Raw genomic sequence first — 27,805 nt, forward strand, 5'->3', positions numbered from 1 at the left:
ACATAGTAGTACATTTCCCACAATGCCTAGCAATTGTGTAGTCCTTGTACTTCTGGGACATGTTCTAAAGGTGTCGGTACTTTTGTATTGGTGTTGAGGTGTTTAAAATTGGAGGGATTGGGAGTGCATTTTGAGAAAGGAGTGCTGCCCTCATGCCACTACATGGCAGCACAAGCGACAGCCCCCCACCCTCAGTCCTGCCATCCAGCCCCCCAAGGGTTGGAATGGAGTGTGGTGCACGTGATGTGTGAGCCAGACCAGCTGGGAGTTGGGTAAAGTGTTCACGTATGAGGACTGCCTGGTGTGAGCCCGGCCCGTCCATACAGCGGCCACCGGAAAGGATAGATGGCGCAGACGAGGACGCTCAAGCACACGCCGAGCAGCACGGGCAGAAACCCACCAGACGGCATACCCCAAACCATACCGGCCCCACAGAGCATGACACCACTGCCTTTTGATTTGTTAAAACTCTCATAATTTAATAGAATATGATCTAAACACTTGAACCCTTTAGGTGGTGCTAATCTATGTGTATGCATTTGTGTACCTTACGCAGAGAATACAGTGGAAAGAGAAGGCATTTCGTAGGACGCAAATAAAACTTGCAGAGAAGACACATAGACGGATGTCATTTTTAATTACATAAAAACAGAAGCAGATCACTATGAAAAAAATATTTTAATGTTAAGAACTCAAGCCAACTTTGAAAATGTGTTTGTGAGAAGCACATATAGGAGTGTGACAGGAAATGGGCTAAAAAAACAAGAAGATTGGGTTTTGACTGCAGAGGCACTGAGATACCTTAAGGCCGGCAGACACTGAGATTTTTTAGCTCCAGCTCAAACTGTGAGTCTGAATGTGCACTATACGGACCGACACTCTGACACGATCTGACTGCTCACACTGTACGTCCATACACAACATGTCGGTGTCTTGTTTCCAGAAATGCAAGGTAAAAATTTGAACAAGAAGAAGAACTCTGAAGCATCACCATTAAAACAGAAGAAGAATAACCCGGAAGTGGAGAGACGCTCGCAAATCTCAGCAAAAAAGCTTTAAAAAAAGAAAAGGCGGACCAGGAACTGGCTGAACAGATGTGTGCAGTACAGTCCATCAATTCTACAGCGGTCCTACGGTATTCGTGCATGGGCAGTGTGAGAGTGTGAGGTAAGCCGGTCCGCGGCACTGCTTACAAGGAACAACCAGGATTTCAAATAAAATAGATGCAGTGCCAACAGCGTCACAAACATGACAGGAAATAATGCTAAATATTTCTAAGTTGTATCTTATCTCTTTTACAAATATTGGAAAATACAGTCCTTTAAGAACATAGCAAATACTGTTCCCATAGTAAAAAAATACACATCAAATAAAAAAAAATTAATTCACAAAAGCACTGCATGGTGCAATACTAAATTATTATCGAGGCTCATTTGCAGGACTCTTCATTAACTTTCAAAGGTCACTTGTCAAATAGAGCATCTAATCTACTTGCCACATGGCAGGCTAAGATTTTGTTTAAAAACAAACTATACATTATTGTATATACTCATGAAATTGCTAAATATTTTGTCATCAGTAAGTATATAATGTGTGAGAAGACACTTTTGGTAGTTTTTGCATAATGAAAGTACATAAAATGTGTTTTACTCAGTTCATACTGTATATGTAAGCTAACCTCCACTCTTTCCTGTGTCCACAGCGATTTAATCCATTTATTAGTGTTTTCACAACACTTTGGCTTTAAATGTTAAACAATTGAATATTTGTTTTAAAGTTCTCCCGTCCCCATTGACCTAATTTGATTTTTTTTTTCAAATGGCAAGGACAGCTGACTTATCCGATACGATTGAAAATAAAGCAGAAAAACCTAATAATATAATAATGTAAGGTATAAAAATGTATGAAAAGTTTTTTTAAAAAAAAACCTGCTCTCAGAGACTTCCTACCCCAATGAAACATTTACAAGAGCAGTTGGGACATGGACTTGCCAGGTCAGACAAGTTAGAGATAATGGTATCTTGCCACAGTACAACTTTAACTAAGCCAAGCGTTAATGTGGAGTCCCGATTAGTTTTGAAAAACTCAAAACGTTTGCAAGCTGCAACGGCGGTAGAAGTAACTAATTTCATGCTCTAAAACCATTGTCGGGTCTCAGTCAGATGAGAAATTCACATATTTCATTCAGCCCAAAATTAATCGTGAAAAAACTCTTAAATAATGGTTAGTAGATTTCATATTTCAGCACTTTGTTACATACAGCATTCCCAAGAAATGCACTAACTCTTCAGTATCTCACCCAGGGTCTTAAACACATTGCAGCTTTCATTCAGAGATTGCACCATCACTGAGCAGCTCTTGAGCTTCACTGAGGAGCTCAAACATATCATCAATCACCTGCCAAAGACAGTTCTCCAGAGGGAAATCATTATCTACGAGGTTGACCAAGAAATAGTTGTCATGAATGTATTTGACGATCATCCGAGATGGAGACTCGTCTTCATAGAGTTTGGCCCACTGTTCAATCCACAAGGCAAACGCTTCATCCTGAGGAAAGAGACACAGGCTAATTTAGCTTGGGTAAACACACAGGGACGGATTCACTGAGAACCAGCTGCGTCCATAAATCCTATGGTGACACAGTTTCCTCACCTGCTGCGAGGAATTCACTAAGATCGCAGCAATGATTAGTGCGCGTGAAGAAGTGGTGGGGACCACCCTATTTAAATGAGCATTTTGCTTGTTCAATTATATTTTTCCCCCTAATTTATTGTGGCAGCTCTGCCAGGTCCTGTAACTTCTGCTCTGATCAGTCCATGAAAAATAGGCAGATTTGGACAGAAACCGTCCTATTGATCTGTTGACGCCATTGATCTGAGTTAATACAGTAACACAGTCTGTCAGTCAGTCTGCTCTATTTGAAGATGTTTTACTGACCATCATCCAGCAGGTCTGAGCTCCTGAGTAGCGCTGGGTCACCACACTCATGTGAACATTGTGCCATCATTGTGTAAATTACGAATCTGATCAGCTGATTGTGGCGTGATGCTCCTTCCATTAAAGCGACACCAGAGTTTGACGATCAAAACATCACTGAAGCGGTGCGCCCATAGCGCGCACAGCATCTTCTCTCCACCAGACTCCACACGCACACGAGTGTGAAGCTTTTTCTCTCCGTCCCACACACTTTACTCACGGTTTATTTTCTCATTCAGTGACTGTTAAGATTGACTATTGTTTCATTTAGTGCAGCGAATCTCTACGTGTGTGTTTGCACCTGCTTGTCAGTCGTACTATGTTCCTGTGCTAAAACAATCACTGCAAACAGTTCCAGATTTGATGAACTGCATTGCGCCCACTGCATTAATTTATTTGCATGTCCTCCTCCCATTTTTTTCGCGGAGTGACATTTGCACACATATTAATACCTCTAAACCTTTAATGTATCTGCCCCAGTGTCACGCTGGCTGTTTTACACCATTTTACACCCTTGTCAAACTCTAAGTTAACAGATATAATTAACATGCATTGTATTCCAACAATTACTGCTGTGGACCTTGTCAGCAACAACATTAAAGTGCAGTGCAGGCTCGTTTGCATTCAGCTGCTTGTTTAACAGGCTGAAGGCAAACTAATAAGGTTGAGGGTGATGGCACAGCTTTATCAGTTTGTTTTAAAAATAGAGCAAACACATCAGGTTTAGTTGCAACTCACCTTCCAGTACATAAAGCTGACTGGGTCCACAACAGTTGGCTGAACAATCTCCCGACCAGGAAAGATGCCCCAAGTGACAGCATTGGGCTGCATGTCATTGGCGTTGGTCCAGTTACGGCCCTGCAGTGAAACATCCACTTTAACATGGTAACTTAATAACTTAATCCGTTAGGTGTAAAATAAGTGAGTAAGCAAGTCAAACTCAACAGCAGGGTAACTATCATTACGTGCAAGTAAAGATTCACAAAGTGAATAGCAAACATTTGTTTTGTTAAACTGCAATCCATTGTGCCATCACATGCATCATGAATACAATAAGTCATCATTCTCACAAAACTGGAATAGACTGGGCCCCTGTCTTGGGTGTATATGTAACTAAAACTAGCAAAACAATTCCTCAGCACAGTAGAAGTTTTAATTTTTTAATCTTTAATCTTTTAATCTAACCCTAACCCTAATCTAATTTTCTTCTCTGCAACAATTTTTGTTGAGGGTAAATGTTTCTGTAATTCCTCTGCTTTTTTTTCCCATCACTTTCAAATGCTAATAAAGCACATTGTTCTCAAGACACAGAGGAATCTCATTTATGTGTTTAATATCTTGTATGAACATAAAATAAAATGTATAAAAATATGAGCAAAAATGTCTCCAATGTCCATAAAAAAAACAAAAATGAAAAATGCTTTCTATTCAAACTTACATTAACATTCACAATGTGGTAGTTGACCCGGGGCTCATACTTCTTTAGTATTTTAAGAAGAGCTGTAACATTTTCACTGGAGGTGAAAAACTCCAGATAGGCCTGTTGGAGATACAGAATATAAACATTACAGATCAAAACAACTCAAAGGTACCATATTCAGTAATGCACTAAAACCAGATACCTGCCTTTTGAAAGACATAACCCCCAGGAGGTCCCCAGCCAACTATTGGATCTGTGGAGGGTTTGCCGTTGATGTTTGGCTGTGAGTTGATGGTAAGAACTCCTCGCCTGTTCACCTTCTCCAGCTCATCCTTAAGTAGGTTGGTCTCTGGGGCCAAAGGCTCATCATTCCAGGGAAGACACAATACCTAGCAAAAAAAGGGCAACCAACCTTTGTTAACAGAACATCAGTGAGATTGTTGATGACAGTCCATTATGTTGGTGTTTACCAATCAAGGATAAATACTGTATATATCTCTAAGGACACATGAGCAGATAGCTAGGGCTATATGAAAACATCTATATCATTTATATGAATAAGATGACTGTCAGTCATTCAAACAGCTTTTTACCAATGAGGTGCAAGACAACCAAAGAAATGTTACACCCAACCAGACAAAAGGTCTTGAAAATATGAACAAATGTCTTAAATTCCTAGTTGCTGTTGCTTTAGACCAGGGGTTTCCAACCGCAGTCCTCGAGGGCCGGTGGTCCACCAGATTTTTAATGTGTCCCAGCTCAAACACAGCTTAGAGGCTTGTTAGCAAACTATCAGCAAAGCTGCTTCAGGATTTCATACCCTCGATGACTGCGTTTGGACACCCCTGCTTTAGACTAAAGCAACGCGCCATGAGAAATCCAGAAACATGTCGGCATGAGAGAAACAAAGACAAAGGACAAAAACCTTCATTTTCTGAGAAAATAGTGCTTTTTGTGCAAAATAAGCTAGTTGAAGTTATAAAGAAAGCACTCCATGCAGTTTCAAAGGTTTTAAAACTGTAAACTGTGTTTGAAAACAGCTTGTTTTACAGCAGAGGGGTTTCCTTCAGGGGTGTGGAATTCCAACAGCTGATTACCAGTGTAAAGTAATTATGAAGTTATTTTTATATTTTGTACTATCGTGTCAAACAGTGTTAATTTCGTTGACTAAATATTTTAGTCACAAATATATATACTGTATATTTTTGCGAATGAAAACTAAACAAAAACTAAAAAAGAAGTCATTGATTGAGACTAAAAATATGACTAAATTGATTGACATTATCGTTACTGAATAAAGGACAAGACGAAAACAGACTGACAAAAATCAAAACAGAAGACGAAAGAGATTCCGTCCTAATCTCCTGGTATTATTCATACAGGCAATTAGTCTGGAAGCGCTCATGGCATTTGAGCAACAAGCGTGGTTCTTCTACAAAAACAGCGTGTAGTAAGGTACAGACTTAAGGTTTTAAAGCTTCTTCTCGTTGTGGTTTCAACAATATATGTAGGTCTTTTAAAGGGGGCGTATTATGAAAAATCCACTTTTGCAGTCTTTTTTTAACACAAATGAGGTAACTTGATTGCCCACAAGGCACACAAAATGTGAAATAAAGCCATCCAGTTATTTATTTGTGGTCTGTGTATTACAAGTATTACAACAAATCAGGAAAGAAAATACCCTCTCCTCCGCTGGTATCTCCAACCATGGACTTTACCCCCAACCTGATGAAAACTTTTGCCAAAGTCCGCCATTGCAAAGGCTCGATGGCTACCTGTAAAACTAAATACAGAACTTGCCTTCTGCCAGTGCCGAGCCTCCAGAGTGAACATACACTGCAGTGTATGCACTATTTGTTCATGCGGCGGTGTGAAGGACCAGGAAGAAGACACATTTTTAGTACTTATTATATCGCCTCGTATCGCTGTTCTGACGTGTTTGTGACACAATGCGACACAGTGGTTTGACAAAACAAATGATTATCACCTTGAATGCACTATTCCTGTAGTTAGAAAAGCAGAGGAGGAGAAGAACGTGACTTAGCAGCTTAACACTCCGGTGAGAGTTTGAATGACTGCTGCTGCTGCTGGATAAATACGGACCCTGAAGCACTGAGACGGAGTCACAATAACAACAGCCGCTTAAATAGCCATGTGTTTTAATGTGCCGTTTTTTGGCTGAAAACAATAACAACAGTGTGTGGATAGCACAATAAAATCACTTTGGTGATCACTAATTTCCCTCATAAAAGAGCAAGACATGAATGTCAGCGTCTATAGACACCCGCACTCATGAATATGCATAAGTAGGCCCCTAAACAGCCAGATTTTTAGAACTACTAAGAAAGTCACTTTTCAGAGGCTAAAACTCTGTAAAACAGGCGAGTTTGGGAAAATAAACCTCAAATACTATGTTTTTGGGGTTCTTAGAACAAATGGAGATGGGTGAAAAATAGCATATGTCCCCTTTAAAACAGAGCAGAGCGCAGCTGCAAAAGTCGTCTCCGTGTTGGCCGCCATGTCTGTTTTGATAATGCTTGGCGCACGGGATATGACGCTTTTTCTATTCGGCTCTCTATTGGCTTGACCAACTCTGCGTGAGCAAAGACTTCGCCCATCCAACTTTTTAGCCAATCATCACCACCCCTGCTCTCCCATGCACTCTCCACTGAGCAGCTCAGTTGCTTTCTTGTCCTCCTTACATCTTCTGCCCACATGATAATCCTTTTTGGATCATAGTCCATGTTTTGTCCTACCACTGCATCATAAATCACGTCAAAGGAGATACAATTCAGAATTTAACTGCTAAAAGTGAAATTGATTGTGAAAGCTTGCTCTGCGCTGTCTCACCTATCTACTGAACGAAAAGATATCAACTGTGGATAAAATTGTTAAAATCACTAATCATAACGAAAATTATGTACGCAACTACGGTTCTATGAATCCTGGATGACCACTAGAGGCAATGCTTTAGCACTGGATGTCTACATCTTACAAACGCACTGGTCGAGCACCTACAGGTACATGTATACCAACAAAGTCACCTGTGACCCCCAAGTGACCCCCCCCAGAGTCTACAAGTTCCAGTGTCACCGGTGGATCTTTTCCTTGAATCTTCTCGCGCATATATGGTCACTTGGACGTTAGGCCCGTGAAGATCATGGAGAGGAAAACTCTGGAACGAGCCGTGGTGTCAGCAGCCCCGCGACCTTACAGGTTGGAGCTGTGAGCCTGTGTTAGCCCTCCAAGTGGCTGGATAGGATGCCATAATAGGGTATCGTACAATCGGCTTGTTTTTCTGTGTGAAAACACTGACCGGGACTGCAATCGCCTCGTTAGCTCGAGCAAAGGCACTGCTGCTAACTGCGGCTAACGCAGCGCCTCGGTCAAGGTAAGACACATAAAAACGTGTATACCATGTAAACATTTTTAAAACATTTCTTTCCCCAGTTTAGGGCTCTGTCCTGCCTACCTTATGTCCACAAGGATTTGACTGGGCTGTTATGTAACAGGTGAAGATCTCATACACACTCTGTTCATTCATCAGCTCCTCCCCCCACATTTGCAGCAGAGCCTCTTTGGACGACTTGCTCTTCAGGTAAAACAAGTAGTAGTCATTTAGTTCTCCAAAAGCAGGGGATGAGGAATTTCCCCTGCGGACAAAAGAAAAAGAACTGTTGTCAATCAAGGAAGCACCTGCATCAGTGAAAGTGCACATGGATGTTTGAGATCTAGCAACTGTAGTTTAGCAAATACTACTCCTCATTTGATTTTCTTTTTGTTTTACTAAAAACAAATCCTACTAATATTTAAGTTACACAGGAGTCCTTTAACTCATACATTAAAATTCGTGAATAAAAACTGTTACATGAAAAATATGAATATTTATATGCTTTAAAATTCTTTGTGTTTGTGTTTTATTTGTATCATACTAATTCAATCCAATGATGCTTTTCACTTTAATAACTACTAAACTACTTCAAATAAAATAATTTAAAACACATTTGTTAGTGACTGATGTGATCTCGGACTGGCCATTAAAAACAAAAATTCATTTCTCAAAACTTTTTCTCATAACTCATGTCTCATGAAAATGGTCAGCTGCTCACACGGAATATGTCGTCATGTTGCCTCTCAACTTATGAGAGTAAGTGGTCGAAGGTGGGGTTTTTGTGTTCATAGAGACGGTGCAGACTGGGGTTTGTGTGAGAGACCGAAAGTGAAGCAGCGGTGAAAGCGGCCAATTCTAAAACTATGATTTCTAAAATAAGATTTAAATTGAAAATATATTGTTTTTGGCGATGTTATCATTTTCTTATATTTATAAATCTCATATCGCAAATTTCAACATATGGCCCAGCAGTAATGTGATTAAAGGACAGCTTCGCATGTGACGTGTTGCAAATGTTGCAGTGATGTGCAATAAAGCATACCATCTTCCATTAGGAAAGTCATCCCAGTCCTGGGTTCTGTAGATGTAGCTCTTAGGCCTGGAAGCCCAGAAGATCGGTCGGACATCTTCGACCTTTCTTTTGGGATGTGCACTCATTGCCCAGGGAAGAGGTCGTCTGAAAAAAGACAAGTGCTGTGACTCTTAATCTTTTGCAAATGCTACGAAAGCTAACCGCACATATTGAGTTGCATGACATTTGCATACAAATTCCTCTCAAAACAGAGTTAAACTATATTCAAGCTGTATAGAGACAAATCATAGTTAGTCTTACATTTAAAACTACTTCTCATATTTCTGACTAACCTGGGGTCTTCATTCCACAGACCAAGCTGTCGAAGCACCTCCATTGTTGCAACTTCGCGGTTTAGGGTGTAGAAGTGCAGGCCTGGCACTATGCCACTGTCTAGCAGTAAACGACACATCTCCACTGCCTGATGGATCCCAAAGTTACGAATAGCTGCATCGTTGTCTTTGATTGGTTCGATGACTCTGGTGATCTCTTCTGGTACCTCCAGCTTTGACAGCTTGGCAAGCTGACGGAGTGACTGGTAACCCTGGACATAGAATTGTTCAATTACAAAGGCTGTATTCTGTCAAACCAATCTGACAAATTCTATGATACTGTACATAGGAGAAAACTTTAATAACAGGGTATCGTACAATCGGCTTGTTTTTCTGTGTGAAAACACTGACCGGGGCTGCAATCGCCTCGTTAGCTCGAGCAAAGGCACTGCTGCTAACTGCGGCTAATCCAGCACCGCGGTCAAGGTAAGACACATAAAAATTTGTATACCACTCCGACCACTACCAACATTCATGCACAATTCATACCCATTCATACGACGATTTGTGGGTTAAGTGCCTTGCCCAAGGACAAAAAACTACTTGGATAGAGCATAATTCGAAGTACCAAACCCTTAGGTTATTGGAAGATCCAGTCTATCTACCATTATTAAATAGGTCATCGCTGTTGACACAATGTTCAAAAGTTTGTAAGTACAGAGTCCCAGTAGAGCACTCAGTGGAAACAAGGTCCAAATCATCACTACTTTCAAATTATTATTTTTTGCTATTGCAGATACAATGAATTGCTAGTTAATCACATGAAACCATTTAAATTAGCAAAGGGCAGGATTTGTGAAAAAATAAACTAATGCTAATGGAGGGATTAAGCTTTCTAAACCAAAGAGAATGAGCCCACACACATTTCTACCTATTTCCTTGAACAAACTTTGTGATGCATTTTGTACTGCCATTACAGACTTGAATTTTCTGTGCAGTCATGCGGAAGTGACGTTAAATGACATTAGTGCGTGTTCACAACAGCTTGGAGAGGCGTCCACTCTGCCGGAAATAAAGCAGTAGAAGAAGAAGTCGGTTTGGAGGCTGGAAGAAGATAAGCACGGTGAACCAAACTACGGTTTGGTTCCACAAAGGCATGCGCGTAATAAAGCAAGAAGTCATGTGAACGGCAAGAAAATAAACAACCGTGTCACAGTATCAGTGTCACGACCAGGCAAAGCCGGCAGCAGTCTCTCTGACGTCACTCCTGTGACTTTCTTAAACCGTGGATAGAGACACACACTCCTCCACACAGCACAGGTTAAATGAAAAGGCTAACTACCAAGAACTGGCCATAACACTGAAAACCAACCAACACCTCCGCCGGTCAGTCGCGAAATGATAAAGGCTCCTTATCATTGATCTGTCACAGACGTGCACAGTAGAGCCTAGGGATGCATCAATACAGTCAGCTCATGGTTCAATATGTACCTCAGTTTTTTTGGTCACGTTTTACGGTTAGGTTCTGTTCTGATGGCCCGGGCCGTTAAAGTGTCTCCACTGTTGGATGTTTCAAATACATTTTAAAGAACAGCAATAGATTACTTTAAACTGTTTTATTTTACTTTGAAGCAAAACAAAATTAATACATATGCCTGTGTATGGTGTATTGTATGATATATATATATATGCTTCAGGAGTTCACGCGTACCAAAGGGAGTAGGGCAAGCACGTTCTCAGAAAGTTCCGACTTGAAGTTGAAGAAGAATTGAATCAGCAGAATTCTTGGGGTCTACTCAGCCAATGAGCAGAAGACAACTGACCGATGGAGTGCCAATGCTGTACTTTTAGAATCACACAATTTTCCTTTGTATCCAGTCCTCCCTTGGTCTGGGGGACTCAGTGTTTTATGATCTAACTTGGAGAATAAAACACTTTGTGAGGCCAATTCCTTTTGTCTTTGTCCTCTGTTAACCTTTTTATGTAACTCCCTGCAGGCAACGAGACAAGGGGACAACTCTCATCACACTAACCATGCTAAAAGTAAATACCGTTGTTGTCAGCGTCGCCAAACTTTAGCACATTGTGATTGGCTTACTAACTAATGTGGCGGGGTTTCCTAATGCCTGCGCGCTGACTCACAGGCACAAACAGGCACACAGACAACACAAATTTAGAGAGACAGACAAGCGTGGAGCCTGTACGCCAAACCGCAAAAAACGTGGTTTACAAGTCAGTATTAAACCGTGGCGGCCGTACCGAAGACAGCTGACTGGAAAAACATGGATGGAGGCTGAAACCATGACAATCAGCTGCTCTGCTAGAGTTCACACGCGCAGCTTGGCTTGGATATGATTTTATCATAATTATAGCAATAATTATATATTTTCTATGTGTAACACAATCAGCTCTATACAGTATGTTGTATATGTCTTCTGATTGAAGCATGGCTTACCTGAACAGGGAAGACCCCAGGTACAATTGGGCACTTTATTCCGATTGCCCTACAGTCATTCACAAACTTAAGGAAAGTATCAGCCCTGAAGAAGAGCTGGCTGATGACAAAGTCTGCTCCAGCATCTACTTTCTCCTTCAGGTGCAAGATATCTGCTTCATAGGTCTCAGCTTCAGGATGACCTGTCGGATATCCTGGTAGAACACAGTCACACACAAAAAGAGGTCAGATGGATGTTTAAGAATGAAACTTGTTTTCCACTCATCTATGAGGGAACACACCAGCCACACAGATGTCAAAGTAGTCGTCAAACTCTGATCGAATATGTTTAACAAGGTCAATGGCATAGTTGAAGCCTCCCTCCTCATCTTCCCACTCCGATCCCACTGGGTCTGCAAAACAATTACAATACAGATTTAAATTGCAGTCAACATAATTTTTAAAGGGTTTGCACCAAATTTACTTCAATGAAGTCCACCTACATTACTGATACTTTAAGATGTTGAATAGATAGTTTTCTTTACAAACCAAATAACAATTTTGAAAAAGCAGGGCTTAAATTTCCTGCAAAAGACATCAGTGTTTTTTGTCACTTGCAATAACCATTTTTTTTTTTTTTTTTTTTTTTACTACCTCCTGTTGTACCACTAAGCCTGCAACTAATGACTTTGATAATTAATGACATTTAGGTTTCAGTTTACTCCAACACTAACTGTTTCAGTTTCCCTTAAATATGAGTAATTTACTATTGGTGATTTGATTTTATAATAAGTTACAATCTGCTTTTCTTACCCTACAGTAACCTTTCTCTATGTTTGAAATAATACCATTGATGCAACACTTGTACATATGGTATATGTGAGAAAAAGGATAGTGGGTCTAAGAGACAATGGCCGTCATTTATCAGATCTGAGCGTATGACGTGCGTTCGACCATGTTCACGCAAGCTTCTGTATCTATCGATTCTGACGTGAGCGTACGCTATGATCAGATCTCACATCAGGTGTGAGCTCGTGTACGGAAATCCGAGTGTGTGGATTTGTGGAGCAGCACAGCAAAATCTGACTGAGACTGAAAATAAAGTATTAAACAAACCTCAACTGTCAGTCCAGCATAAGCTTACACATATTCAGAACAGATCAAAACGGATTATTAAAACAAACTAAAGAAAATAAAATGAATTTTCTAAAAAACCTATGTTATAACTGATACCACTTTTTTGGTTTACCTTTCCTGGAATACCCTATCACCATGCTAATAAACTCTACCGAGCAGGAGAGCATTGGTTCACCCAGTACGCACACAGGTCACGCTGCTATGCACAGTCTTGGAGAATGAGGTGCTGCACGGAGGAAATAGGACCTCATTCATGCTTTTAAATGTAAATAGTTCTTTAAACTTTTGCAAATGTGCAACAGTATGTAATCAGTAATGTGATGAATTATAGGTCAAATTGGCTGAAGGCATAATAAACACAGACAAGGGACAACATTTAGTCATTTTTAAGGCGTTTGTAAAAAGCATTTCAATCGTTAATTTATTTTAATGTGATATTTATTGCCTAAAGCATGCGGACTGATACTGATATAAAGGTCATATCTGTGTGCATCATGTGTACACTGGGTTTGGTCAGAGCATGAAAAAAGCTGGATATAGACACCAGCAGACCCCCGCCACCCTGAAAAGGGGCAAGTGGGTCGGAAATCGGATCCGCCTTTTTATTTTTAAAACAACCTGGATGTTTTATTCTTTGTCTGTGCACTACTTTCTGTCCCACTCCACACAAGTTTATCTTTGCTGAATTTATGGGTCATTGCTCCAACATCCGGAAAAAAAAGGTCTGCATTACTGTTGCGGAAGACAGCGGACGAACAGAGTAGTTACGCAGCTGTGACGGACCGCTCACGCATGTGGTGGAAATTCAAATTCACTTTAATGGAAAAGCATCAGCTCTGTTGCTAATACGCAGCAGTTACGCATCCAATGGAAATTTGGGGTAACCAGCAGGGATTTTCGGTATGTGTGTTGTGGGTAAAATGGGTAAAGCCCAAAGTTCTGCTTTTGAATGTCAAACATATGAACTGCTCCTACCTCCTCTTAATGCCATGATGTTTTTCAGTCCCAGGTGCTTTGCTTTGTTCAGGTAGGCAGTGATCTTCTCTTTGCTTTGGTTGCAGCAGGTCAGGTGGAGGATGCTTTCTAAGCCACAATAGTTGACTGCTGTGCTTGCTATCATCATAGAGGAGGTTTCCTTATCTGAGCCTGGGTCTCCTGCTGGGTGCCAGGTAATATCTATGAACAGGGGACCCCCAGAGCCCATGCGATCAAATCTGTAGGCAAGACATGTAAAACACTATTAGGTGAACTATTGTTGGGTATGACTGAATAAACTAATGAATACTGCAATTTTTGTCCATTTTTGGGTTTGACAAACTGCTCAATAAACCCCCCACAAAATGACTTTTGGGTACATCAGTTACTTTTCTTGCAAAGCTATGAATAAAATGATGCATAATCACAGAGTACGGTATGCTTATAGAAAAAAACTCTCTGCTAATGCTTTAATTTGACGTGCCTTGATATTAGGTTGACAGCTCCACTGGCTGTGCGAGGAGGAAAAAACTCCAGTGAGAACCAGTGGTCTCCAGACTCAATCCTCTTTCTCATCTTATCCCGCAGCCTGTCTGACCGGTCTGCATCCAAGACTGGGGTGGAACACCGGGAGCTCTCCTTTGAGCTATCTCCTCCACTTGCTCCACTGGAGTCACTCTTTGACGACTGCCAGTTACCATCCCCATGTGGAGTCTGTTTCCCCATGATGAGCTAAAACACTGACAAGAAACAATCACAAAATCATGTGACAGTTTTGAGAAACATTTACGGTGATATAAGGGAATGTGTAAAATGAGCTTTAACTTCTTTCCGTAACCACACATAACTACAAGACGGCCATAGGACAGGAAAGACCATTTTTATCTTGAGCTCAAACAATTGCAGAAAGAGGTCAGGCCCAGAATTGTCTTTGATGTTATTACACTTTATATAAAACTAACAACAGAAAGTCACCCCTGATTTTTTACTGGTTTGTCTCAACCAGGGGTGTAAAAAAAAGAAAAACAATTTCACTGTATTTTATCAATATTTTTGTGTATTTGTGCAATATTTCAGTGGTTACAATGCTTTCAATGTGTTGCAATGGTATATTCGATGCACTTGATTTTATGTTGGCAGTGTGTAATGCCTGCAACATTTATGTATGCATATTATTTTCATATAATCTGTTCAGATGAGTGTTTAAACTGACAATAATAGGATAAATTATTTTTTCTTATTTTTGTACACTGTCAGTAACTCAGGGTGGTTTATCCTTAATGTTCTCACTTACAGTTATTACAATGCCGTCATTATGTTGTCATGGTACCTTTGAGACTTCTCCACAGTAGTTTCAGTGAAAAAAAAACTTGTTGCACTGTATTTTATGATGGCAGTGTGTAACACTGCATTTTATTTTTTTCAGTGAAAATGTGCATAAACACTAATAATAAATAGGATGTTTTGAGGCGAATAGTTTTGACTCAATTAGTCCTCTGAATGATCAATATCTTCTGTTGAACATATACAGCAACTTGATTTTGCATCTCTACGTTTAATTTTGATATTAACTGGGTAGAATATCGTGATTAATCGTGATATCGTATAGTGACCCAAGTATCGCGATATGTATCGTATCGCAACATCCTTGCCAATACTCACCCCTCGTCTTAAATATGATTATTTCATTATTATTTTCTAAAAATAGGTACCATGTCAGTACCAAGTGCTACAAGCAGCAGCTGCCAAAGAACTACCACACCTGTCACGGCAGGGCTGGTGAAAACTAAAGCAGCAACAAATTGTGAGAGTAACTGTAATTTGAGCCAGGTCGTGACCACTAACCCAACCAAAAAACTTTTAAAAAGATCAACACAGCCTTTCTCTCCCTTCTATGATAAAAACATGCAACAATATCAATGCATGCAAAAAATGCTGTAATATTGAGGTCTCTTGACTGATTTTTTCCCCCTACACTGCAGTCATGTATATATGCAAATTCCCCCTTTGTGGGATTAATAAAGGTTATCTTTATATAACATATTTGTAGGGTAAATTAAATGAAGTTGTTGAGGCCCTCGTGAACTTGTCAACAATTCAACGGATGCTAAACATGAAGCTAATGTTCAAAGTGAGAGTTACTGTCTGTTGTTGTTTGACAACTGTGTGGTTCCTTTTAACTAAGAAATGTTAACAAAAGTGCTCATGAATTTTCCGTTTCATAAAACATTTTTTGAAGCTTGTGATTGATGTGTTTATAACTTGAATCTCTTCATACAGCACCTGAGTTGTAAATTCACGCAAATATTAAGAGTCCAGAAATATAAAATAAAATTAAAATATTTATGAAAATAAGCATTTGAATTGTAAACGTTTTGACTGTCATTGTCTGATAACAGAGATTATGTAACTCTTTCTCCACCAGAACGAGTCGACGCGCATGTCCTGGCTGTGCAGTGTCACTGAACTTTTTTGTTTTTGGCCGAAAATGGCTCAAAAGTGCATTTTCGGTTTTCAACTGAAACACTTTCTCACTGAAACAACCCGGCCAAAACATGATGTTGTGATGACGCGAGCAAACACCACTGTCAGCGAACGCTTGTCTCGATACGGGCCAACGTGTCTGCGGAACTTAGGAGTTATCTTTGATACCGACTTATCCTTTAAAGCAGAACTAAGTAACTAAAGGTCCCTTTTGGTTATGTCACTGTCGTAAAAACTCTGCACCCCCCACCGCCTGCCCCACCCACAGCTACATGCTCTCCCAAGACGGTAGCAACCAATCACTGAAAGTTGCGAATGCGGTTTTCTGGCCAGAGACAGCAGGGGGTGATGAAAGACCCCCCATCACCCCATAAACACTTGTATTACCCTCACAGGAACTACGAGAAGGATTTATTAAGGTGAACAAGTTACTTACCGTAGTTCTGCTTTAACTCTCATAATGAGCAAATCTCAAGGACAGCCTTCTTAGACCTCCATAATATCTCTAAAATCAGTAATATCTTGGCCCAGAATGATGCCGAATAAACATTTGTTACATCTAGACTGGATTATTGTAACTCTTTACTGTCAGGATATCGCAGTGACTCACTAAAAGTCTCCAGTTAATCCAGAATACTGCAGCGAGAATACTAGCAGGTACAAGCAGGAGAAAGCTTATTTCTCCAGTATTGGCTTCCCTTCGTTGGCTTCCTGTAAAATCTAAAACATAGTTTAAAATCCTCCTGTTAGCATTCAAAGCTCTACGTGATCAAGCTCCTGTGTATCTTAAACACCTGTTAGTGCCTTATTTTCTCAGTCAGCTACCAGGCTCCTCTCCTTTGGAACCAGCTCCCAGTCTCAGTCTGGGAGGCTGCTACGCTCTCCACCTTTAAGGCTAAACTCGAAACCTACTTATTCAAAAAGTATGTATCACATAAAAGCATAAACCTAACTACTAGAAACAAAGCCTCAAACCTAAAAATAGCTCGAATAATATAGTAGAACACCAACATTTAATTCAACCACAATCCACCAGCACTTTGAGACTACTGTGGTTATAAAACCCTATATAAATCAAGTCAATTTACCATTTCCTATTTCCACATGTTAAAAAAACAATCAACTTGTGAAAATCTATTTTCCCATTTTAGATTTTAACAATGAAAGTGTCTGGAGGTACGTTAAACGTAGCCATAGCCCCCAGGACTATGGATACATTTCCGGAGCTTTTCTACATAAGCGCAATGTGCCTGTGCTACCACTGTGTCAGAATGGTCGAGTGGTCTAAGGCGCAGCACTCACTGCTAATGAGCGTTACGCTTGCGTGGGTTCAAAAATCTTTTTTGTCTTCATTTTAACACATTTAACACAGCAAATTCCACCTTTAGAAATACATTTCCGACAAAAATAAACATTTAGGGATAGGAATAGAGATAGGGTTAGGAATAGGGATAGAGTTAGAGTTACAGTTAGGGCTAAAACAAAAGTGTTAGCGGGGTAGTGAAAAATAAAAGCTAAAATACAAATGACGGAACTTTACGTCACGTGGTGCACCTATCACGTGACCTAAATTGGCCAACGAGGGGCGCTGCATATCCATAGAGTGGCAGTCTATGGATACGTTTAACGTAGCCACGACATATATTATACACAGTTGTATATGGTCAAAGGGGACTATAAACCATAATCGCTTCGACTGTCAACCTAACGCGGTTTGCTGACATACTTACGGAGACCTTCTGTGGATCAGGGAAATGTTGAAGGAACAATGATGTCGGTGTTACTGTTCTGCGTAAACTCTAGTCTGACTCTAATCGCCACATTAAACACTCCGTCACAGGCAGAGACGTCGTCTTTTTTCTGCCTCATTAACATAATGTATGCATTTTGGATATGTAGTGGTCCAAACTAGTATATGCTTTTCAAATATGTGATGATCAAACAACAATCACAAGCTGGGAGAAGCGTGCACCGAGGCTTCCTATTGGCTCCCCAGTCCAAAATGAAATCTGACAACCAATGAAAACTCAGGATTTTGTTGTTATCCCGTCTGATACATTTGCACTAATTCACTAGTGAATATGTTTCCTCAGGAAATACAGCATGTTTACTAGAAAGTGCATCTGGGTATGTACATGTTAACAACTAGCAAGTTATCAATGTTGACGATCATTTGATTTCGACGATACTTTAGAGATGGGGTGAGTTGTGTGGCCCATATTGGTCAGGGGCGGCCCTGGAAGGTAATAATAACTTTCTTGCTTCGGAGTGTTGGTAAAATTGCAAATATCATCTTTACGTTTTCTTAAATCACCTCCCTGTAGTGGTGGATGATGCAGGGAAGGAACGACATAGTGACACACGACAAAGTACTGACGGAGAAACCATGCAATGTTATAAGAATAAAACGGCTAAAACAAAACAAAGCCAACTCGGGTTCTTTACCTCTCCAAGCCACGGGCTCTCTCTCACACTTCACTGACCACCGACATGAAACAACGTGGGAAACATAAACCAAGCTTCGCACTCCCACTGCTGGACGACATAATGATGCCTTCAGGTTTGTTGGTAATTTACCAATACAAACATTAAACAGGTGGCTCTAAGAAAATAGTGGTTCAAAATTACCCTGAATTTGTGAAAATGAGAAAAGAGAAATCCTTTATAATTGGACAGTTGCATGTAATGCAAAAATCTAAAAAACAAAAACAAAATACAATTGTAGCAACAATATAAATAATCAATGCAACTGCGGGTAGTACTCTAAGAACTGAAAAAGCGGAAGATTTGAAAAATGTGTAGATGAGATGCGTTAAAAAACAAACAAAAAAAAACAAACAACCCAAAACAAACATCACAAACATGACAAATTCTAATTATAATGTTTATTCCCTACAGCTAGTGATGTAATTTTCTACAAGATTTGAAAGCCACATTTCTGTTTTTGGCTTTGCGAGACTCAGTGGTGCACAGAAATAGCGCAAAGCTGGTTTACAATATGTGTATTTATATCCAGCGACATTTTAATTCCCCCCCCCCCCCCCCCCCCCCCCCCCAAATATATTACTGTTAAACAACCTATGATTAATTTATTGATAAGACAATCATCACTTTGACTTCCAAGCTTTCGTCAACACGTGATACATTTAAAGCGTTTTTCGTCATCGGAATTCTCAGACTTCTTCGTTGTATAATAGCGTTGTGATATTTTTTAAACCCAACTCACAAAAACAATTTCATTTCTAGTATCACTTTTGAAACTACTCTGTTGTGCACACTATTTGATACAATAAAATTTAGGTCTTACCATTGGGAGTAAACTTTTTAAAAATCCTCGGGGTTTTTTTCCTAGACCCTGAATGCATCAGATCACCACAAGGAAAATGGCGTGTGGTGGCAACTGTTTATGTTGCCAATGCTGCTGCACTGATGAAGAGACGCGAACACCAGAGGAGTTGGTGAGATAGAGCAAAAATATGGGGTTTTCTGACTGTTTACATATTTTTTTGTCGATGTTTCCCGAAAATATATCAGAAGGTTGGGGGTGTGGTGGAAAATTAAACAGCCTTCGCTGCTCCTTCTCTATTCTTAAATTCACTCTACTGCGAGCAAAGTAATTATTTAAAATACACTTAGAACTTAAAAGTAAACCATTACGTTTCTTCAAGTTATTTCCCCTTTTCACAATGTTTATTTCAGACATACGGAGTAATAATGATAATAATAATAATATCTAGAGTAATTTAGTTCCGCATAACTCTGAGTTGTGCGGAAGTAAATTACATCTCCACAAAATACTAACACATCAAACATAAACATGTGCTCTATGTGCTCACTTTTAACTTAAAATAGAATTACATCCAGCCCAACTATATAGGAGTTGCAGTGGCTTACAAAATTATTCATATTCTTTAAACTTTGCCACATTTGGTCACATTACAACCATAAATGTATTTTATTGGAATTTTAATATTGCAGACCAACACAATTTATTGCATATCCTATAGATGGGATTATACATTATGTGAGTGCCTATCCCATCTCATATTTGGCATAAAGGTACATCCTGATTAGGAGGAAACCCAGCTCAGGGTTAAGTCCAGGTATAACCTGAGAGTCTGGCTCAATTAAACCGAGTTCTAACTAAACCCAGTTTTATCAAAGAGAAAACACCTTAGTTGCCACAGTAACACAGTCTGTGATCATCAAACCTACTCCCACCAGGTTTTAGCAGCACTCGTATGAAACCACGTCATCAATTTGAAAGATGTTATTATGTGGTGTTTTAAAAAAGGTCGTGGCTATTGATACGGAAACGTATGACTAGACTTGCAGACTATTCATACGTTTCCGTATCAATAGCCACGACCTATTTTAAATGCCGTCTATTCATAGACAGCGCCCCTCATTGGCCAGGTTTGGTCACGTGATAGGTGCACCACGTCAGTCGGATTTATTTTTTAGCTACCCCGCTAACCCTTTTATTTTAACCCTATCCATAACCATAACCCAGGAAATACCCTAAAATGTGTCTTTTTTTTGTATATGTATTTTTGAAGGTGGAATTTGCCGTGTTAAATATGTTAAAATGAAAATATATATATGACAAAAGAGAGATTCAAACCCACAGCAGCGGAAGGAAGAATTTTTCAGTCAGGCGCCTTAGACCACTTGGCCATCCTGACATGGTGAAAACACAGGCACATTATGCTTATGTAGAAAAGGTCCGGAGAACGTACCCATAGTCCCATGGGCTATTGATCCTTTTTTGTATCAATAGACACTTCCTTTAAAATACTCAACATAAATCTACAAAAGGAAAAAGAAGTCAAGGCTGTTCAGGGACAGTCACAGGGCAGAGCACTAAGGCTCCTCGATGACAAAATCCATGAACACTATCACTTTTCGGGAGGTGGGCAGTGTGCACACTTCCCTTGCACTGCTCACCTTCACTGGGAGCAGCTGCAGAGTTGGACGTGACATTAGCAGCATCAAACAGCACCGCTCCTCCCTCTGTTCATTTGAATTTAATGTTTAGTGCTGAGTTCCAAGAAGCTATTCATCAAGCACTGAAGTCTCAAGTCTGTCACAGTGCACAGTGTTTTAAAACACTGACAGGTGTTAAAAAAAACTGATCAAACTCACACAATCAGTCTGCAATCACATGCTTCAGTTGTTTTCTATAATTAATTGTATAAATAACAATAACTTTAACCCTTTACTACTTTTAAAATGTTCAAACCACAGAAACTTCTCAAACGTGTTCGTTCTTTATTCTCACTGTTCAGTAACCGATGATGTCACATACTGTTGGTCTCAGTATTGGTTTCTATTGGCTGCTCATTCAGCGTAAAAGCTGCAGCGCATGCGTCATCACGTTTCTAATCATTAAATCTGTGATCGATCTTGACCTGTCACTGTCAGCTGGCTTGGCTCAGCTGGGGAGCTTCAAGCTGAGAAGAGTTTGATGGGTAAACCAGGGTTTATTTCATCAAAGTGCTATTAATAGAGCCAGGCCTACAGTTTAAACCTGGTTTAGCCAAGCCGTTTGTGACCATGCTGGCTTTTCCCATTTTATCAAACGCTTCTCAGCTTGGAGCTCCCCAGCTGAGCCAAGCCAGCTGACAGTGTTTAGCTTAAGTGCACATCTTCATAAGACCCACAAGATCGATCACAGATTTAATGATTAGAGAGTGACGGCGCATGCGCTGCAGCTTTTTTTGGTACCAACAGGACGTGACGTCATCTGTTACTGAGCAGTGAGAATAAAGGTTTCTGCGGTTTGAACATTTTAAAAGTAATAAAGGGTTAAAGATGGTGTTATTTAGTCCTGGTCTCACCACAGGACCCACATTTTTCCATGGTCATTAAATCATGACCCTTTTTTTTTTTTTTTTTAGAATTCAACCAATTAAATTCAGTATTTCAAAAATAGCTGTTGAAAATATACACATATATAATATATATTTTTTAAACAAATCTATATATTTTTCCTTGAAACATTCATTTTAGAGCATGTTTGTCAAAAGAAAAGGTTCTTTCAAAATAAAAGACAAGTCCAACTTGAGAGACATTAAGTATTTGTTAATTTTTGACCAGCTGTCCACGACCCACCCAGTACAGGTCTGCGACCCACTTTTGGGTCCCGACCCACCAGTTGAGAATCGCTGATTTAGTCAATGTATCATAGAAAACAACTGAAGCATGTAGTCACACACTGATCGTTTGAGTTTGTTGAACTCAGCACTAAATATTAAATTCAAATGAACAGAGGGAGCCAACACTGCAGCCGCTGTTGGTGCAGGTGAGCAGCGCGCACATCCCGAAAAGCGATAGTGTATTTTAGTCATTGGGGAGCCTTCACTCTGCCCTGTGACTGTCCCTGAACAACCCCTCCCTCTCTGTATATTCAGAGCTTTCTCATTATTAATCTCTGATTAGTGAATACACATTTATACCAAGTGGTAAACGGAAGCAATGGATATGGATACGATTTAAAATTAGATTTAATAATTTACCATGATATTCTGTTTAATTTCCGTTTAAAACATTGTATTAAAGTGATATTTTAAAAAAAAAGTATAACAGAAGTCTTTTTGCCTGTTTTTTTCCTTTTGTGGATATTTGTTGAGTGTTTTAAAGCATCACTAAGAGTGCAGCTTAAGCCAAGTCTGCTGCTTAAACCTGGTCGGGAGCAGGTTTGCGCCACACACTGTGTTACAATTGTAATTAAGGTGTCTTCTCATTGCTGAAACCGCTGGTCCAGTTAGAACCCGGCTTAACAGAGTCGGACACTCAGGTTAAACCTGGACTTAACCTTGAGCTGGGTTTGATGAAATACCCCCAGGTTTAAAGTGTAGACCTGGTTCCCTTAAGAATACTGATGAAATACCCCCCAGGTCTAAGGTGTCCTGGAATTCAAACCTAGGTCTTTCATGTTGTGAGCCAGAAATGCTACCAGTGTAACCGCTATACCACAATGCTACCTGAGTGCGATTCAACAAAATTCCAAAACACACACTAAAATTCAAGTGGTTTGAAAAAAAATTCTCACTTTGTCATTATTTTTTTAAGTTGGTTTTATTATTATTATTATTATTATTATTATTATTATTATTATTAATAATAATAATAAATAGGGGTGTTGAAAAAAAAAACATTATTTTGTGATATATCACAATGTTACGTCGCGCGATTCTTGGATCAATTCTAAATCCATATTGATTCTTTTTAATTAAAACATTTTTTTTTTTTTACAGTTATTTAACCAGGAAAGTATTTTCTACTGCAGGAGAAATTGTAACTGCACAAAGAAGTGTGCTGAAACCTGGGCATGTTGACCAGATTGTGTTTTTTCAATAAAATCTAAAAAGAAAGTACTAATGTTCTGCATTTATTTGTTGTTCTAGGCATAAACCTCAGTTAAGTCAAAAGTCAAAGTTGGTTTAAAAGCCACAGGCATATTGTAATTTTTTTATTTTAAGTTGTTGGCACATGGCATGTTAAAGCCTATGTTTTGAGTGTAAAATATGCCAATAAAATATATTTCATACATAATGTTCTCATGAAGGTGTACACATACAGATTAGTTGTTTCTTAAGTCATATATTAAAAAAAAAAAATCGCAATAATCGCCCTATTCTTTAATATCAGAATATATCGTATCGTATCATGACCTATGTATCGGGATATGAATCATATTGCCAGATGCCAGGCAATACACACCCCTATTAATAAAGATTGCATTCATATTTGCATTTTCATTTTTTTTTTATTTTGAAATCATTTTTCAGAACATCCTTGGGGAAATTCATGATGAGGAAGTTGAAATACTTCCAAGGAAAGACTATGAGGTGAGAGACTTGCAAAACTCAGTGTTGGTGATCTTACAGATGGAAGTTTGGGATTTTTTAATGAGACTTTGTGTCTTTGGCTTCCCTAGAGTTTGGATTATGATCGTTGCATCAGTGAACCCTTTGTAGAGGTACTTGAAGGTATAAACAACAAGGTAAGAACAATGAATTGATAAGTGTAAACAGGACTCTGCATAAACCTTCAAAGGTCACTTGTCATGTAGGGCAATTAGGGCATCTGATTTACTTGTCACATGGCAAGTTATTTTGTTTATAAAAGTCAACAATAAATCACGGTAAATACTCATAAAATGGAGAACCCATCAGTTATCAGCGAGTGTGTAATGTATGTTGTGTATTGTTGCTTTTGCTAGTTTTTGCATGGTTAATAAAAAGAAATAAGTGTATGAAATGTTTGTTTTATGGAGTTCATATGTGTCAATTGGCTCCACTGTGTCTGCAGAAACTTTGAATTTCATTATTATTATTAGTATTAGTGTTTTCCTGACATTTTGGCTTTAGGGCCTGTACTATGAAGCTGGATTTCCTGTTATTGCGCTAACTTCCGGGTTTTATTCCTTGCGTGCTGTACTACGATGCTGGTTAACTTCTTACTGGGGTAAATCACCATGGTAACTTGCGCTGAACAGCTAACCTGGTAGGGAGTATATTTTGTCATGGCTAACATCTGGGCGAGTATAAAATCACCACCTCCTGACCAATCATTTCTCTTGGAAAATGACCCGCCCAAGAATGGGCGGGTCAATGACATCCAATAGGAAAGGTATAGATTGTCATCTGAAGGACTTACCTATAGCTGATAGAGGCTGCAGACCGATAAAGTCATTCATTCATTCATTCATTCACACTTTTGGCGACACTGACAGCCTTAGCAGGAACATGAAGCAGTTGCGATGCTATACACAAAGTGGGTAGGGCCCTATGAAATAATACTTATAGGATATCTAAAATACAAATAATGTCCACCTTATGATGTAGGCTTACTGAGCAGTATATACTGAATGCAGCCTGTCTCTTTCACTGGGTTTACTGAGTCAATGATTTGATACTGATTTGTTGAAGTGCGCCCTGATCAATACCTGAAATATTTTGTTCCAGAGCAGTGGAAGTGTGTAGCCATAGGGGCAGATTCACTAAAGGTTTAGGGCTAATAAGGCGCTCAAACCCTAGGGAATCAGAAGTTGAGGCCGAGTTGAGGTCATTGTACCAACACATATAAACTGAATAAAACAATACATTTGGTAATATTTGATAATAAAACAAACCCATTTTCATTCGTATGCTTCTTAGGAAAAATAACCAAACAGTGACATACTTTCTGATTCCTGAATTGTTAATCATTTTAACCAGTGATATAGTTTTTTTTTTTTTTTTTAAAAAAAAAACAAAATTGAACGCCTTACATGACAAGTGACCTTTGAAAGTTATTGTAAATTCCTGATTAGTGAGTCACATAGATCCCCAAACTCACATATTTTTTGCCCTATTCTTTTGGCCAGTTAAGTAGGCATCTATTGTTCAGTGCTTTAAACATAGTCTTCTCAAGAGCACATTCTTCCTGGGCTCACAATATTCAGATTTATTTTTTTTTGCTTCACTATGTTTATTTTGTTCTTTTGCTCATCTTCAAAAATAATTGTTACACACTTTGATGGTTTTAAATAGACAAATGTAGCACATTGCACTGTTTCTGACTTCTTTGCGTCTCCACTGGAAAAAGAGAAAAGCTCATGGTCTCCAATTCTCTGAGATTTCCTTGCAGGCTCACATTCAGCAGTGGTTTACAGTGTGCCATTCTTGCTGTGTGCTTCTAAATGTAGTCTTTTGTTTTAAAAGACTTGACAGGATGACCACCATGTTTCAGGATCTCAGCACATCTTTAATCAACTTACGAGCCTATTTTTGATATCCCAACATGTCATGACACTATGGGTAGCAACTGGGCCCCAAAACGCTACACCAACCTGTAGCTAACCTCAGAGCTAACGGTTAACAGTAGCCACTGACTCCTAGGTCTAAAAGCTCTCAGAGACTTCCACCCTTGCTGAAACATTCACAAGGGCTACTTATTGTTGAGCTCTGATGTAAACGATGAAGCATGATGTATTTTATGTTAACAAACGCAGCAAACGCAACACAACTACCTCATTTGAACTTCCCAGTTTTCTTCTAAGGCGCTACACATGATACAACTGTTCATCAATAACTTTTTTATCATGGCTTTGAAAAAGATGATTGTGATTCAAGTTGATTATTATTTGTCAACTCTACCAACTAAGAATGATTTTTGTTTTCTAGAAAGCCAAACAGTTTGAAGCAGTGCGGTGGGTGATCGTATTTGCTATAGGGGTCACAGTAGGTCTGGTAAGTGAATTTTGAATAATAATTGTATTATTATGATTCTTTCTTAGTTTACTTGTTAACTAAATGTTTTTTTTTTTTAGTTGGGCGTTTTTGTAGATTTCTTTGTTCGCCTCCTCACCAAAGTCAAATTTTCAATCGTCAGTGACTGTATCCTTTGAAAAAGCTCTTCTATATTCTGTGACAGCAATAGATCATAATTGCAGTATTATGGTATCAAAAAGCTCCTTCAACAAACTTTTATTCTGACCCTGAAATTTCAATTAAATATTTTAAATGTTTTAAATTTTCTAAGAAGAACCATTTTTATGTTAGTCTGCATTTGTTTAATAGAAAATATGGATTCTTTTAAACATGTATACAGGTGACAGGTGGCAAATGTCTTGGTTTGAGATACTGTTTATCAATATACAATGTATAGTAGGGATGACAAACTCATTTTAGCTCAGGAACCACCACTTTGAACTCCTATGTGCCAGACTAGAAAAGTCCTAGCTAAATCATTACCTTATTCTTGTTTTTTCTTAAGCTGTATGCTCTTGGCCTTGAGTTGATGATGTTGAAAATTGTAATTGCATGCTGGAATCAGTTTGTGGCACACATTATTTAATGGAAAGCGGCGATCAATGTAAACAGCATACAGTTTTCCATAACTCTTGTCCTGTACCTGAAAATGATTTGATTCACTTCATTCAGGCCCTTCATAACATTTCGCAATACATGTGTATACAGTGGGGAAACGTTTGTTATTTATTGCATTAGGATTGAAATGTTTAAATTATCTTAGGATTTCTCTGTTACCTAGCTTTGAGTATTTCCACCTTAACTGAATGTTTTAAGCTGTAGAGAAGTGCGGCGATAAAGGCTGTCTCTTCTTATCTCTACTGGAACTCCTGGCATTCAATGTATTGTTTGTCTTTATTGCAAGCATTTTTGTCTTAATAGAGGTAAGGATGCACACAAACTTCTTTGTTTTAGTCAAATAAGTGTCTCCAATTGTCCAAGTCTTTGTCTTGTCTGATTATCATTGTATCATTCCTGAGATACATATTTTAGGTCTGTACTTTCTTTCTGCACTGTCTGCCCTTCAGTTATCTATCAACCGTTAAACATGCTGTGTCTCCTGTCTGCTGTCTGTCCTCCAGCCGGTGGCTGCAGGATCAGGAATTCCAGAGATAAAAAGTTACCTAAATGGTGTAAAGATTCCTGGAATTGTCCGGCTGCGGACCTTTTTTTGTAAAGTGGCTGGAGTCCTCTTCAGTGTGGCCGGAGGTAAAAGGTTCAAATTTCATCCCCATCATTTTATCTAATGTCAGTTTTAAGCAGGGCTAATGACAATGTGACCCCAGAGAAAGAGGCACAACTCAAACATTCTTTAAGTGTAACTAAACCCCAGGTTTCTGCTGACA

The 27,805-nt window shown here is 39.2% G+C and overlaps 2 protein-coding genes across 4 annotated transcripts in view; one reads left to right on the forward strand and one right to left on the reverse strand.

The window, feature by feature from the left end:
* mthfr (methylenetetrahydrofolate reductase (NAD(P)H)) lies at nucleotides 1–18,722 on the reverse strand. Its single transcript, XM_028453125.1, has 12 exons — nucleotides 18,607–18,722; nucleotides 14,162–14,417; nucleotides 13,678–13,916; nucleotides 11,868–11,978; nucleotides 11,587–11,780; nucleotides 9,153–9,403; nucleotides 8,830–8,964; nucleotides 7,869–8,049; nucleotides 4,603–4,785; nucleotides 4,415–4,516; nucleotides 3,715–3,834; nucleotides 1–2,547 (listed from the first exon to the last, which is right to left on the reverse strand). Exons 2-12 carry the CDS (start codon nucleotides 14,401–14,403, stop codon nucleotides 2,326–2,328), a joined length of 1,980 nt encoding a protein of 659 aa, XP_028308926.1. The 5' UTR covers nucleotides 14,404–14,417; nucleotides 18,607–18,722; the 3' UTR covers nucleotides 1–2,325.
* A 779-nt stretch (nucleotides 18,723–19,501) lies between these two features.
* Nucleotides 19,502–27,805, forward strand: part of clcn6 (chloride channel 6) — a 45,741-nt gene continuing 37,437 nt past the window's right edge. For all 3 annotated transcript variants that reach the window (XM_028453120.1, XM_028453121.1, XM_028453122.1), the window contains exons 1-7: nucleotides 19,502–19,619; nucleotides 23,955–24,014; nucleotides 24,104–24,169; nucleotides 26,334–26,399; nucleotides 26,480–26,546; nucleotides 27,237–27,343; nucleotides 27,542–27,668. In XM_028453120.1, coding sequence (XP_028308921.1) covers nucleotides 19,521–19,619; nucleotides 23,955–24,014; nucleotides 24,104–24,169; nucleotides 26,334–26,399; nucleotides 26,480–26,546; nucleotides 27,237–27,343; nucleotides 27,542–27,668 — 592 coding nt within the window. In that variant the 5' untranslated portion in view covers nucleotides 19,502–19,520. The remainder of the gene's footprint in view (nucleotides 19,620–23,954; nucleotides 24,015–24,103; nucleotides 24,170–26,333; nucleotides 26,400–26,479; nucleotides 26,547–27,236; nucleotides 27,344–27,541; nucleotides 27,669–27,805) is intronic.

Source organism: Gouania willdenowi, chromosome 7 (genome assembly GCF_900634775.1).
Source record: "Gouania willdenowi chromosome 7, fGouWil2.1, whole genome shotgun sequence".
In the NCBI taxonomy this organism is placed as follows: Eukaryota; Metazoa; Chordata; class Actinopteri; order Blenniiformes; family Gobiesocidae; genus Gouania; species Gouania willdenowi.

Excerpts from the sequence above, each read along its gene's own strand:
- mthfr (XM_028453125.1), bottom strand. The coding sequence starts at position 14,403 with ATGGGGAAACAGACTCCACATGGGGATGGTAACTGGCAGTCGTCAAAG. Across the intron at positions 13,917-14,161 it reads GCTGTCAACCTAATATCAAG|ATTTGATCGCATGGGCTCTG; the intron begins GCACGTCAAATT and ends TCTTGCCTACAG. Across the intron at positions 11,781-11,867 it reads CTTTGACATCTGTGTGGCTG|GATATCCGACAGGTCATCCT; the intron begins GTGTGTTCCCTC and ends GTGTTCTACCAG.